This window comes from Dendropsophus ebraccatus, chromosome 2, assembly GCF_027789765.1.
Source record: "Dendropsophus ebraccatus isolate aDenEbr1 chromosome 2, aDenEbr1.pat, whole genome shotgun sequence".
Lineage (NCBI taxonomy): Eukaryota > Metazoa > Chordata > Amphibia > Anura > Hylidae > Dendropsophus > Dendropsophus ebraccatus.
Window position 1 is genome coordinate 157,062,191 of NC_091455.1, and position 14,383 is coordinate 157,076,573.

Consider the following 14,383-nt stretch of genomic DNA (forward strand, 5'->3'; position numbering starts at 1 on the left):
GCGCTGAACGGCGCCGCTTCTGGCTGCTATCTGCAGCCAGGGAGCGCCTCTATTAGCCGATGTGGGTCCCGTTTCCACAATGTATAATTAAGCATTTAAACCTGACAGCTGCATTTAAATGCTCTGCTCCTGATGTCCCTGGTGTCTAGTGGGACGGATTAACCTCCCGCGATGTTATCTGCCCGGGCCAGGTCTCAGCGTCTCACCGACGCTGATCCTGGCTCGGCAATACATTGCTCCAGGCTGCAGCAGCCCGGAGCAATGGATGAATGATCTAATCAATTAGTGTTTTGAATATACACAGCACTGATCTCTATGAGAGATCAATGCTGTGTATATACAAGTCTCCCAGGGGGACTTCTAGTTAAAGTAAAAAAAAAAGGCACACCAGTAGTCAACCTAGATGCCAGTTAAGGCCCAGCAGTAGCCAACAAAGAGGCAAGGGCAGGCACACCAGTAGTCAACCTAGATGCCAGTTAAGGCCCAGCAGTAGCCAACATGGAGGAAAGGGCAGGCACACCAGTAGTCAACCTGGATGCCAGGTAAGGCCCAGCATTAGCCAACATGGAGGCAAGGGCAGGCACACCAGTAGTCAACATGGAGGCAAGGATAGGCACAGCAGTAGTCAACATGGATGCCAGTTAAGGCCCAGCAGTAGTCAACATGGATGCCAGTTAAGGCCCGGCAGTAGTCAACATGGATGCCAGTTAAGGCCCAGCAGTAGTTAACATGGATGCCAGTTAAGGCCCAGCAGTAGTCAACATGGATGCCAGTTAAGGTCCAGCAGTTGCCAACATGGAGGCAAGGGCAGGCACAGCAGTAGTCAACATGGATGCCAGTTAAGACCCAACAGTAGCCAATATGGAGGCCAGTGAAGGCACAGCAGTAGTCAACATGGATGCGAGTTAAGGCCCAGCAGTAGCCAACATGGAGGCAAGGGCAAGCACAGAAGTAGTCAACCTAGATGCCAGTTAAGGCCCAGCAGTAGCCAACAAGGAGGCAAGGGCAGGCACAGCAGTAGTCAACATGGATGCCAGTTAAGGCCCAGCAGTAGCCAACAAGGAGGCAAGAGCAGGCACACCAGTAGTCAACCTGGATGCAAGTTAAGACCCAGCAGTAGCCAACATGCAGGCAAGGTCAGGCACACCAGTAGTCAAGCTGGATGCCAGTTAAGGCCCACCAGTAGCCAACAAGGAGGGAAAGGCAGGCACACCAGTAGTCAACCTGGATGCCAGTTAAAGCCCAGCAGTAGCCAACATGGAGGCAAGGGCAGGCACACCAGTAGTTAACATGGATGCCAGTTAAGGCCCAGCAGTAGCCAACAAGGAGGCAAGGGCAGGCACAGCAGTAGTCAACATGAATGCCAGTTAAGACCCAGCAGTGGCCAATATGGAGGCCAGTGAAGGCACAGCAGTAGTCAACATGGATGCCAGTTAAGGCCCACCAGTAGCCAACAAGGAGGGAAGGGCAGGCACACCAGTAGTCAACCTGGATGCCAGTTAAAGCCCAGCAGTAGCCAACATGGAGGCAAGGGCAGGCACACCAGTAGTCAACATGGATGCCAGTTAAGGCCCAGCAGTAGCCAACAAGGAGGCAAGGGCAGGCACAGCAGTAGTCAACATGAATGCCAGTTAAGACCCAGCAGTAGCCAATATGGAGGCCAGTGAAGGCACAGCAGTAGTCAACATGGAGGCAAGGGCAAGCACAGAAGTAGTCAACCTAGATGCCAGTTAAGGCCCAGCAGTAGCCAACAAGGAGGCAAGGGCAGGCACAGCAGTAGTCAACATGGATGCCAGTTAAGGCCCAGCAGTAGCCAACAAGGAGGCAAGAGCAGGCACACCAGTAGTCAACCTGGATGCAAGTTAAGACCCAGCAGTAGCCAACATGGAGGCAAGGTCAGGCACACCAGTAGTCAACCTGGATGCCAGTTAAGGCCCACCAGTAGCCAACAAGGAGGGAAGGGCAGGCACACCAGTAGTCAACCTGGATGCCAGTTAAAGCCCAGCAGTAGCCAACATGGAGGCAAGGGCAGGCACACCAGTAGTCAACATGGATGCCAGTTAAGGCCCAGCAGTAGCCAACAAGGAGGCAAGGGCAGGCACAGCAGTAGTCAACATGAATGCCAGTTAAGACCCAGCAGTAGCCAATATGGAGGCCAGTGAAGGCCCAGCAGTAGCCAACATGGAGGCAAGGGCAAGCACAGAAGTAGTCAACCTAGATGCCAGTTAAGGCCCAGCAGTAGCCAGCAAGGAGGCAAGGGCAGGCACAGCAGTAGTCAACATGGATGCCAGTTAAGGCCCAGCAGTAGCCAACAAGGAGGCAAGAGCAGGCACACCAGTAGTCAACCTGGATGCCAGTTAAGGCCCACCAGTAGCCAACAAGGAGGGAAGGGCAGGCACACCAGTAGTCAACCTGGATGCCAGTTAAAGCCCAGCAGTAGCCAACATGGAGGCAAGGGCAGGCACACCAGTAGTCAACCTGGATGCCAGTTAAGGCCCAGCAGTAGCCAACAAGGAGGCAAGGGCAGGCACAGCAGTAGTAAACATGGATGCCAGTGAATGGCTGAAATGGTTACACAGCTTTCGAGCCATTGACAGCACAGTCTGTAAATGGGGTGAAGACTTTAGAAAGTGTGTAACTATTAGGTTTAAAACATGTGCCATACACGGGGCGTGCCTCATACCTCCTCGACGCAACGCGGAGAAAATGTTGCTCCCATTGTCACTCACCACCGTCCCAACTTTAAAATGGCGTGGCGTCAGCCACGAGAGGATTTCCGTCTTGAGCAGGCGGTGCAGCTCTTCCCCTGTGTGTCTCCTTTCACCCAGGCAGGCTAGATGCAGCACAGCGTGACACCTCCCTGCTACACCCAAGTGGTACAAGGGAGAACCACTGGCGGTTGAGGAGGTTTTGGACCTACTGGAGGAGGTGGAGGAGGACCACGACACAGCAACCCTGCTGTGACAATGGGGTAGTGTCATCGCCCTTTCCTGACCGAGTCAACAACTTTAAACGGCAGAGCCTGGAGCACCATCAACTTGGCCAGGTGGGCGTTCAGCTTGACTGCTGCGGGATTGCTGGGTGCATATGTCTGCCTTCGGTATAGGGACTCCATGATGACAGACTGCCTACTTCTAGCAACACAGGGGCCACCAGCCGAAGAAGGGAGTGAAGCCACACTTCCTTCTACAGAGGAGGTCTGACTCTGTGAAAGGCCCCCCTGACTACTGCTGCTTCCTGCTGCTGTTGACCACGGGTCTGCCTGGGCCTGCTGTGACCCACTATCACCCCGTTTCTTCCAGGTGGTGGCGCTTCATTTGGGCAGCCATGGCGCTGGTGCCAGGATGGCAACTCTTGCCTCTTTTAATGCGCCTTTCGCACAGGCGACAGATGACCACATAGGTATCCTCTGGGCACTTTTTAAAAAACTGCCACACAGGCAAGGTGTAGAGTCTAGTACCGACGGGCTGTGAGGATGGGTGGGCGCTGCCGATACTAGGACCTGCAGTGGAGAAGGTTTCCCCAGTGGTCATCTGCTTGTCCCGTCTACACTTCCGACTTGTTAGTTGACTACTGCTGCCTGTCTGCTTTTTAGTTGTGGCAGGCCTGCTGGTGGATGGATTCCCGGTTGACGAATCTGTCGAATAAGCCAAATCCTGCCGTGGATCCCATGTAACATCCGATGTAGCATCATCCTGTTCCAGAATGATGCTATCATCCTAATCAGGCTCCTGCTCAGCCCTCTCTCGTCTACTGCCTACTGCTCTCCTGCCAGGCCTAACATGGGCCTGCTCTGATATTGCCTCCAACACAGCTATGCCCTGCACTTTATTGTCCCCTGTCTCTTCCCCCACGTGGTCATCATCATCAAAGAGCAGTTCGCGGCTCATAGACGCCAACAGTTCCCTTGCAGGCGGCGGGTCAAAAGTTAGCGGGATGTTGCTGAGGATGTCAGATGGAGGACGTGGGGGAATCGCTGCGTGCCCGTGCCAAGTCAGGGTCGTGTCCGAGGTACCCACAGATACCTGGCTGTCTCACTACTCATCCTTGTTGACGTCGAAGGACTCCAGGACTGTGGAATTAGACGTGTGGACACGACCCTGGTGTGACAAAGGAAGCTCAGGCCTGCCACTGGACACTCTTCCTGCGCTACTTCCTCTTATGCCCCTTGAGCCAGACTTTATATATATATATATATATAGGACTTGTATATATATATATATATATATATATATATATTTAGGACTTGTAATATATAGGACAAGTATAGAAATTGTCTATATATATATAGCACTTTTTTAAAGACTTTTATGATATACGCCTGCACCAGGTATTTTTGTCTCTTAGGATAAGACGAATTTGATATACACACTATCAATCAGAAGGGTCCAAGTATAGAAATTGTCTATATGTATACCTTTTTTTTTAAGATATAATGCTATACACCTGCACCAGGTATTTTTGTCTCTCAGGATAAGACGGATGTGATATACACACTATCAATCAGAAGGGTCCAAGTATAGAAATTGTCTATATATATATATATATATAGCACTTTTTTAAAGACTTTTATGATATACGCCTACACCAGGTATCTTTGTCTCTCAGGATAAGACGGATTTGATATACACACTATCAATCATAAGGGTCCAAGTATAGAAATTGTCTATATGTATAGCACTTTTTTAAAGATATAATGCTATACACCTGCACCAGGTATTTTTGTCTCTCAGGATAAGACGGATGTGATATACACACTATCAATCAGAAGGGTCCAAGTATAGAAATTGTCTATATATAGCACTTTTTTAAAGATATAATGCTATACACCTGCACCAGGTATTTTTGTCTCTCAGGATAAGACGGATGTGATATACACACTATCAGAAGTATAGGACTTGGATATCTGTACAGCACATTTTTGTTCCATGCCATCTTTGCTGTCCTTTGCCTAATCTATCTATCTTTCGCCCTCTCTATATTTCTCTCTCAATCACTAGATGTTTCTCCTCTCCGCTTTCCTAATCTTTCCTTTCCTTTTCCACAATATCTTCTCAGTAGTCTGTAGTACACAATAGCAGCAGCACAAGCAGCTTTTTGTCAATGAGCTCTGTGCACCGCTAACAGTATGCTTGCTTCCTCTCTCTCTCCCTCTCCACACTATGTGGTGCGGTCATGTGACCGCTCCTCTTAAAGCAATACCGACGTCACACAGGGGGTGGGCTAGTGCAAGATCCCTGCTGATTGGATGTGTTCCGGGCATCATGGGAAAGCGCTTTTCCCACCCGAAACACTTCCTGCTTTTTAGAATGGCGGCTGCCATTTTAGAAAGCAAGAAAAAAAAATCGGAGCAGATTTCCAAAAAACCGAATCCGATCGGACTCTGATTTTTGGAAAAATCCGAACCGGATCCCATACCGGCCGAACCGGTTCGCTTAACTCTAGTTGTAATCGTACTGATGTAAGGAACATAGAGAACATGTCACTATTACCATAGGGTGAACGGTGTAAACACGAAACTCCCTGAAATGAAAACAAATTCCTTTTTTTATTTTTTTGGTTTAGCAGCAAATTTTATGGAAAAATTAAGTCTGTCAATGCAAAGTACAATTGGTTTTGCAAAATATATTTTATGGTAAAAAAAAAAAAAAGGGTCCAATGGCTCTGTATATGTAAACATAAAAAAGATTTAAACAACAAAAAAAAAAAGTAAAAGATGGATGGCTGGAGGGGCTAGAAATGTGGCAAAAATCACTGACAGAAAAAGGGTTTTCTCAATAAAAAGCTACACAGGAACACTTCTGCCACTAAACCTCAACTGATTACCACCAATACAGTAAATGTAGAGCGCTTTGTTGGATGGACTTCATATCAGTCACTAGGAAAATGCCTCTTAAAGCCGAGGCCGGGTATGTTCACACTGAGTAAATTAGGCAGAATTAGGTGACATGTCACTTCATGGAGCGCAAAGCGGCGGCAGCGGAGGAGCGCATGCTCTCCCATAGACAGGCTATGACACTGGGGGAAAGTTCTGCCATGGAATTCCACCTAATTTACTCAGTGTGAACATACCTTTACATAGTAACAGTTACAGACAGTTACATGAACTATAAGTAAAGAAGACAGTATAGACTTTTGTAAGTCATCTGCATGGCTTTATATTGGAGAAATTGCTCTTTTCTGCACTGGCAAAGGCATTATTCATGCGTTCTGTAAAGTTGTCCGTGATCACAGATTCGCTCTCATAGACATTGATCTCTGTCTATGGGATCTGTTTTTTTCATGGATTCCACGAATGTGTCATCTGTGGAATCCGTGAAAAACACAACTCCTAAGGAGCTGATGAAGGATACTGAGCCGAAAGGCGGCCTCCTGTTTGTATTTCACCAATAAAGGAAGCATTTCACTACTTGTTGTGTGCCGGGATTCACCTTTCTACTGTCTTGGGATTGTTCCTACCACAAGCACCACCAGACCTGCAGAGAGCTGTCTTCTACTACATTGCAGTGGGTACCCCTTTATGTGATAGAATGTTGATCCAGAGATTTATTCCGATTGCCATTTTGGAGTCTGAAAGGATTTTTTTCCCATGTGATGGGACAATTGGTATCTGCCTCATAAGGGTTTTTGCCTTTCACTGGATCAACACAGTAAGGAATCTGTAGGTTGAACCTAATGGACTTATGTTTATTTAATAGAGATGAGCAAACTGGGTTCGGGTTCGGGTTCGAGTCGATCCGAACCCAAATGTTCAGCATTTGATTAGTGGTGGCTAAAATGGTGGCTGAAGTGGTGGCTGAAGTGGTGAACTTGGATTAATCCGGAAAACATGGATACAGCCAATGACTATATCCATGTTTTCCACATAGCCTTAGGGCTTTATCCAAGTTCAGCAGCCACCGCTAATCAAATGGCGAAAGTTCGGGTTTGGATTGACTCGAGCATGAACTTGGATAAATCCGAAAAACATGGATACAGCCAATGACTATATCCATGTTTTCCACATAGCCTTAGGGCTTTATCCAAGTTCAGCAGCCACCGCTAATCAAATGGCGAAAGTTCGGGTTTGGATTGACTCGAGCATGCTCGAGGTTCGCTCATCTCTACTATTTAACTTTCAACCTTATTAACTATGCTACTATGGTAGCTACACCACTGTTTACAGAATAGAAAAGCACTTGCACTTACAGTATATACTATAAATATGAAACTTGTACAAAAGTTTACTAACAATAAAATTGTAATAACATACAACAAAAAAAAGTATTTTTAAATTAAATAGAAATGTTTTTACAGTAAATAATAAGAGTTACCTCACATCTCATTACATGTTTGTATTCTCTGGTAGGAAAGATCTAGGGTGCTCCTCCATTCCATCATTTATCAGGTAGGAATCTATTGATCTACTGCTGACACGCAAAGGAGACAATCTTCTAATGTTTCTTGGGGAGTAAGGTATCTGTACTCTTGCCCTTTGGGATGGAACTACAGCATCTTCATTGTACAGCCATGGTGTAAACCGCATTGACATATTTTGTTCATCATCAGTTGAAAATAAAGGATTATCAATTCCTAAAAGTAGTAACCAATGTGTTATTACTGTTATTCATAAATTTTTATTTCAATAAGAAATTGTCACAACATTAATTTTGAAGTTGTTTCCATTACCAGTAGAAGCTAATTTTTGCAAGCTTTGTTTTAAAAATTTGTGGAAATAAAAAAAAATATGTATATGCTCACTTGTCCGCGTGTCTTTTTCTGTGTCTGTGTATCTTCAGCCACCTCCAGCCTGCTTAGCCAATTACTGACTGAGATGGGACAGATGAGTGGGCTCTCATCTCTGAAGTGACTGACTTGGGACACAGATGTGTCTCAAGAGTGACAGCCCGCCAATCATTGGCTGCGGCACTGTCCTTCAGTCAGTGATTGGCTGAGCGGGATTTTGGCTGCTGGGGACACCCGACAGCAGAATCTGAATGTGCATAGAATGGAGAAGGAGGTGCGTGCAAGCAAGCGGCAGAATCCATGGCGGGTTATCTGCCTGGATTCCATAGTGTTGCCGAATAGAGCATGCCATGATTTCTTCTCTATTGGACAGAGTTAGGGGCCTAAAACCCGAGCACTTGCTTGTGATAATGTGATAATATGTAGGTTTCAAAAATTATTATTTATAGCTAATAATTAATTTAAACCAAATTGTTTAACAATTCTTAAATTTAAAAAAATATAGAACTTAAAATGGAGAACACAAACATTAAATGTACTTTGCCATGCTCATATTACCAAATGCTGGATCTGTAAGCCCTTTGTTTTCTGTTATATTTGTTAAAAAAGTAATACTGCCATCAAGTTGAGGATCAAGATCCATAGTATCCTCCAATGCTAGATCCATTTCTGTGGGGGAAAAAAATCTAAATTAAAACTTACAATTCAAGAGATTGTACAGTATCATAAAACTCAACTAGTCACACAATCTAGCAATTTTATTTAATGGAATCTATTTAAAGAAAATGAAATGTTAATATATGACTGACCTTAGCCTCTTAAGGCTGGGTCACACTACGTATATTTCACTCAGTATTGTGGTCCTCATATTGCAACCAAAACCAGGAGTGGATTAAAAACACAGAAAGACTCTGTTCACACAATGTTGAGCGAATGGCCGCCATTTAATGGCAAATACTTGCTGTTATTTTAAAACAACGGCTGTTGTATTGAAATAATGGCAGTTATTTACTGTTATATGGCAGCCATCCACTCAATTTCAACATTGTGTGAAAAGATCCTTTCTGTGTTTTTAATCCAATACTGGTTTTGGTTGCAATATGAGGACCACAATACTGACTGAAATATACGTAGTGTGAACCCAGCCTAAAGGGGAACTATCGGCAGGTTCATACAAATGAAGTACCCCCTCAGCCCTCAGTGATGCGATCCCTATGCATATTCATATATGCACAATCAGTTCTGTCAGGAAGCGCATACATGAAAATGCATAGGGATCAAGTCACTTTAGGAGGCGTCAGGAGAGCCAGGGGGGGAGAGGGGGGGTTGTTCAGGTTGATCCTAATGCCCCCAGTGCTCCTAGCAAGCCAATTAGCATATTTACGCATATATATGTGTGTGTGTGTGTGTGTGCGTGTGTGTATGAACCTGCTGATAGTCCCTCCTTAAAATGTTTTTTGCCCCATCCATTCCATTCCTCTAGCCTGGGCTATTCCAGTAACATTAACGTTATACAAAGAATAAGCTTCCGCAAGAATGTTGGTTCTCTACTGCCATCTATAGGAGGTAACAACTATATTAAGTATAAAAGACTAAACTGCAGAAGGGCAGGAGGGAGGGATTAGAGAGCATACAGACTCATCCAGGTGTTTCTTATGCAAGGTGTGTATCTTATGCAGGGTGTGTAAATTTATAACTTGTAGACCATGTTTCATTATACCACCAGGAAGTGCAATTCTTTTATTCTACATCTCATTTTGGCTGAAAACAGATATCTACTGAAACAACTGCCGAAAGCCATTTGGGGACTACAAGAGAAAAAATATCAGACTGTGCCTGAAAAGCACGAGTTGGTATTAAATAAAGTGTCACTTTCATTGAAATTTTCAAAAATCTAAATCAACAGTAGATGTGATATAAAGCAAGTTTTCAATTTACTTTCATTAGTTATTTTTTTCTCAAAAACAGGATCCCAGGCCATCTGAGCAATCACAGAGAGAAGGCAGTCATGTGATTGACAGACATATTGAGCCATGACTCTCTGTACTGGCTGGAACTCCTGTGTTTAGTCGGAAAATCTGCCTTTAGGAGACCTGGTTATCAAAGTATAGCTTTGTTTTACAGTATGATAACAAAAAATTAATTAATTTATATTGTAAACTTGCTTTATTTCACATCTACTGTTGATTTAGATTTTAAAAGTTATAACAACAGTGACACTTTAATATAAGTAAAGCCAAATGATAGCCAAATAAATACCAAGGATATTTTGAAGATTAAATATATTCTTGTTAGTCAAATAGAGATCTTTTCACAAACACTTTTGAAAGATTTTAATTTAGCTTAAGGGTAGCTTCACACGTTTTGGATCCGCAGCGGATTTCAGGCTGCGAGTTTGCAGCAAAATCTGCTGCAGATCCTGTACTGTGAAGCTTAATGGGTCACATAACCGCTGCCTGTATGGGACCTGGCCCCTTTAGCACACCTGCCGCCGGCTGACCGCTGGCAGCCTCAAGCATACATTACCTGCTCGGCACCGCGGCTGTGCGACGCTCTCCATCAGCCAATCAGGAGCGAGGGGAGGCGGGAGCTGAGCAGGTAATGTATGCTCGGGGCTGGGGCTGCGGGCAGGCTGCGGGCGGGCGGCTGGCATTGTGCCTAAGACTTATTTAAAAATCCCCACCAAGTTTTCTGCTGTATGATCTGTTTTGTTGCCGCTATGGGGCAAGGTATACTTATTGCTAAGGATTTTATTGACAGCACAATATCAATAGTTTTTAGGTGCCAACAGCAAATGGGCCTCTGTTCCCTCCAATGCCTGGGCTGAATTTAAGTCCCAGTCCAGCCCTACCTGACTCTGTAGTGCCTTACAGACGTTTTTGCTGAAGTTTCTGAAAGTCAAATCCAGCAAAAAGTACACAGCAAGTACTATGCTTGAAACAACTGCCGAAAGCCAGTTGGTGACCACAGGAGAAAATATACCTACATATATCAGACTGTGCTTGAAAAGCACAAGTTAGGATTAAAGGTTTAATGTTATTAAAGCCAAATGATAAGTCTGCAAATACCAGGGTAAGTGAAGAGGAAATATTTCCTTGTTTGTCGAATAAAAGAACCTTTCACTAAGGCTTTGCAAAGGCTTTCATCTAGCTTTAGGGTCTATACACGTACATAATCTACAGTAGATTTGAAGCTTCAGATTGATATTTGCAGCAACATCAACATCAAATCTGCAGCAGATCCTGTACGAGAGAATGGACCCTTAGGCTATGTTCACACAACGTATGTTTTCATAAAAATAAGGCCGTTGTTGCAATCGGCAACAATGGGCGTACTTTGTACAAAACCATACGTATACGCTCTGGCCAGGATCCCTCGCAGCGCCGCAAAGAACTGACATGTCAGTTTTCTGAATCCGCTATTCAGTGAATAGCAGCCGTAGAAAACCATGTCAGTGTACACTATGAAGTAAGCGGCTGCGGCCGCAAGTTTCATAAAGTACTGTGGGAAGTTCTGATGCGGGCGCGCATGAATGCGCCCGCATCAGAACCCTGCGGCCGAACATATCATCCGTCCGGTACTTCAGTTCCGGCTGGGATGATCTTTTCAGAGACCAGCCGCTCTGTGAACATGGCCTTAAAGCGTAACTGTCATTTGAGGCTCATTTTTCGAAAAAAAAAAAAATATATTTATAGTACAAGCGATTTTAAGAAACTCTGTAATAGGTTTTATTTACTAAAAGTGCACTAAAAAGGCTGTTTTTCTAGCTCCCTCCTCACTTCAGAAGAAGCAGGATTTCTGTGTCCATTATGTTCTATAGAGAGGGGAGGGGCTGAGAGGAGTGAGTAAGCACAGAGCAGTCCTGCACAGCACAACACCCTGCAATCTTCTCCCAGCAAGTTCCTAGATAAGCACTCACCTTTATGATCTCTGAATCCAGCGTTTTAGGTGCCCAGACAGTCTACAAACAGCTGACCTTCATGTCTCCTCTTCCTGCACACTCATCTCCCTTGACCCCTCCCCCCTCCATAGGATATAATGGACAAAGCAGAACCCGTCTTCACTGGCTTCTCTGTAGTAAAGACGTATTTGCCTGATAATGAACAGATAAGAAGTGTGGGGAGAGGGGGCGGGAGGCTGGGAAATTGCTTTTTGGGTACAGAAAGAGGCTTTTTTGCCTAATAAAACATATTATAGAGTTTCTTAAAATTGCTTATACTATTGATTTCTGCCCAAAAAAAAAAATAAAATGACAGTTGCATTTTAAGAAAAGGTACTGACTTTACAAGTTAATAAAGTCAATAAAATAAACACAGTGGTAAAATAGTAAATAGATATATAATGATATATAATGCCCCCCTCCTCTATTTTTTACCATGTAGTTTGTTTTCGTAAGGAACAGTCCCATTCTGTAGAATTGCTATACTGCTGCTTCTCTAAAGAAATAAAAAAATTATTATTATTAAAAGATTATTACGTTACAAACACGAGAAATATATAGTAGTTTGCATGGTTAATTATTTTCTTTTACATAATTCACAAAAGATCACAATAGTACTGTAATAAATTATTTTCTGTGGCTTCTGGCGTTCATACCTGAAGTTAAAACCGCCAGAAAAAATGCCAAAATAATCTGTTAGTTTTTCTGGCTGAATCCAATGTAATGGCCCTTTTACACTGCCTAATATGCGGCTTATTTAGACAGATGTGCAGACCATATCTAATATGATATTATCTTCACATATATAATATTATTTAACCGGTGCACAAAAGATCAAATGAGCCTACAAGTTGCCATTTGTTCACTTGTCGGCCTATTGTTGGCCTCTTTACACAGGAGGATTATCGGGTGCAATAACAATAAGAGACCCAGGTAAAAGGGCATTTATTAGCAAGAGTTTTTGTTGTTGCTGGCAAATCAACCCACATTACACATTGACCTCCTGCTTCATAACAGGTAGTAATATCAGGGTAACCTGCTCTTGCACTTTAAGAAAACATGTCTTAAGGTTTCTCCTGATTCTAACCCTGAACATGTATGTTATGTCTGTGAATGGCCCCCTTCCCTGTGTCCCACCACCCCCACCCGTGTACCCGGAAGTGTGGTGCGCTATACATACCTGTCACATGCCGACTCGTCTCCGATCTTCAGTCAGCGATGTCGTCTTCGGACGGCCGGGCCGAATCCCTCCGAGCGTCCTGAATGTCGGCCGCCCTCTTCAGCGTCATAAGATGCTCAGCCGCGATTGGCTGAGCACCGTTTGGCTCAGCCAATCGCGGCTGAGCAGCCGATGACGCGGCAGAGGGCGGCCGGCACTCAGGACGGACGGAGGGATTCGGCCGAAGACGACATCGCTGACTGAAGATCAGAGACGAGTCGGCACGTGACAGGTATGTATAGCGCACCACACTTCCGGGTACACGGGTGGGGGTGGTGGGACACGGGGAAGGGGGCCATTCATTGACATAACATACATTACAAAGTTGTATAACTTTGTAATGTGTGTTATTCTGTGAATAATTGTTTACCGCCGCACTACCCCTTTAAGTTGCCACAGTGCTGTATATTAGAGGCACATGCAGCGGCTTGTACTCAGGAGCTTATGAACCTGCATTCAATCAATCATATATCTGATATAAATCCCTTATACCTAAAGCATGGGAAAAAATGCCCCTCTATCCCAACAAGGTGGGTACTCCACTGAAAATCTTTTTCTTTTAAATCAACTGGTGCCAGAAAGTTATATAGATTTGTAATTTTCTTCTATTTACAAATTTCAAGTCTCTGTAGAGGGAGAATTCTCTGTCAGGAGCCCTATAGATGCTGCAGTCATGCTGACCACAGTATCTATAGGGTTAACTCTCAGCACCGGAGCTTGGCTCCCATGCTAAGAGTTGTGGCGGGTCCCCGGCTATCACTAATAGCCGGGACTTGCTGCGGATGAGACAGGCGCAGCTTCTACGCCTGTGTCATCCTGCAGCGTAGCAGATCTGCAGCAGATTTGATGGTGCAGATTTGATGCTGTGTTCAAATATTTACATCAAATCTGCTGCGTATCTGCTGCGTATCCACTGTGTATCCGCAGCAGAAAATTCACAGCGTGATACGGTGTGTGTGAAGCTACCCTAAATTAAAGTTGCTGCAGCATCAGGCATAGGCTGCAGCAACGTTAATTTACTGTGCAGTGGCGGGAGGGGGTTAAACATGCTCTGATCTAGGAGATTGGCTGTTGTATCAGTCAGGGGTTGGGCTGTGTATCACAGCCTTTAGAGCAGGGGTGGGGAACCTCCGGCCCGCGGGCCGCATCCGGCCCCTGAGACCTCCCGATGCGGCCCGCGGCCCGCAGCTCCCCTGTGATGCGCGCCGCTCTGGAGGAGGAAGGAGCCGGCATACACAGCATCCTCCGGTGTCTGTGACAGCTGCCGGACACAGAAGGATGCTGTCTATGCCGGCTTCTTCCCCAGCAGAGCGGCGCGTGTCTTCAGTCTCCTGCGGGCCGCGCGCGATGACGTCATTTCATCGCGCGCCGCCTGCAGGAGAAGACCGGCACAGAGGACCTGGGACAGAAGAGGACATGGGCAGCGTGGGAACGGAGGTAAGGTGAGTCGGATGTTTATTTTTTTTATTTGGGGGTTAACTAGGCCACCAGGGACATGC

At 45.2% G+C, this 14,383-nt stretch overlaps 1 protein-coding gene across 1 annotated transcript in view; it reads right to left on the bottom strand.

Moving 5' to 3' along the window:
• The window catches only part of SLC9A3 (solute carrier family 9 member A3), a 117,077-nt gene that overhangs the window by 7,833 nt on the left and 94,861 nt on the right, over positions 1–14,383 (bottom strand). The window contains exons 14-16 of the mRNA XM_069960376.1: positions 12,101–12,161; positions 8,284–8,394; positions 7,314–7,572 (exon numbers count right to left, since the gene is read on the bottom strand). Of these exons, the coding sequence (XP_069816477.1) occupies positions 7,325–7,572; positions 8,284–8,394; positions 12,101–12,161 (420 nt within the window). The 3' untranslated portion in view covers positions 7,314–7,324. The remainder of the gene's footprint in view (positions 1–7,313; positions 7,573–8,283; positions 8,395–12,100; positions 12,162–14,383) is intronic.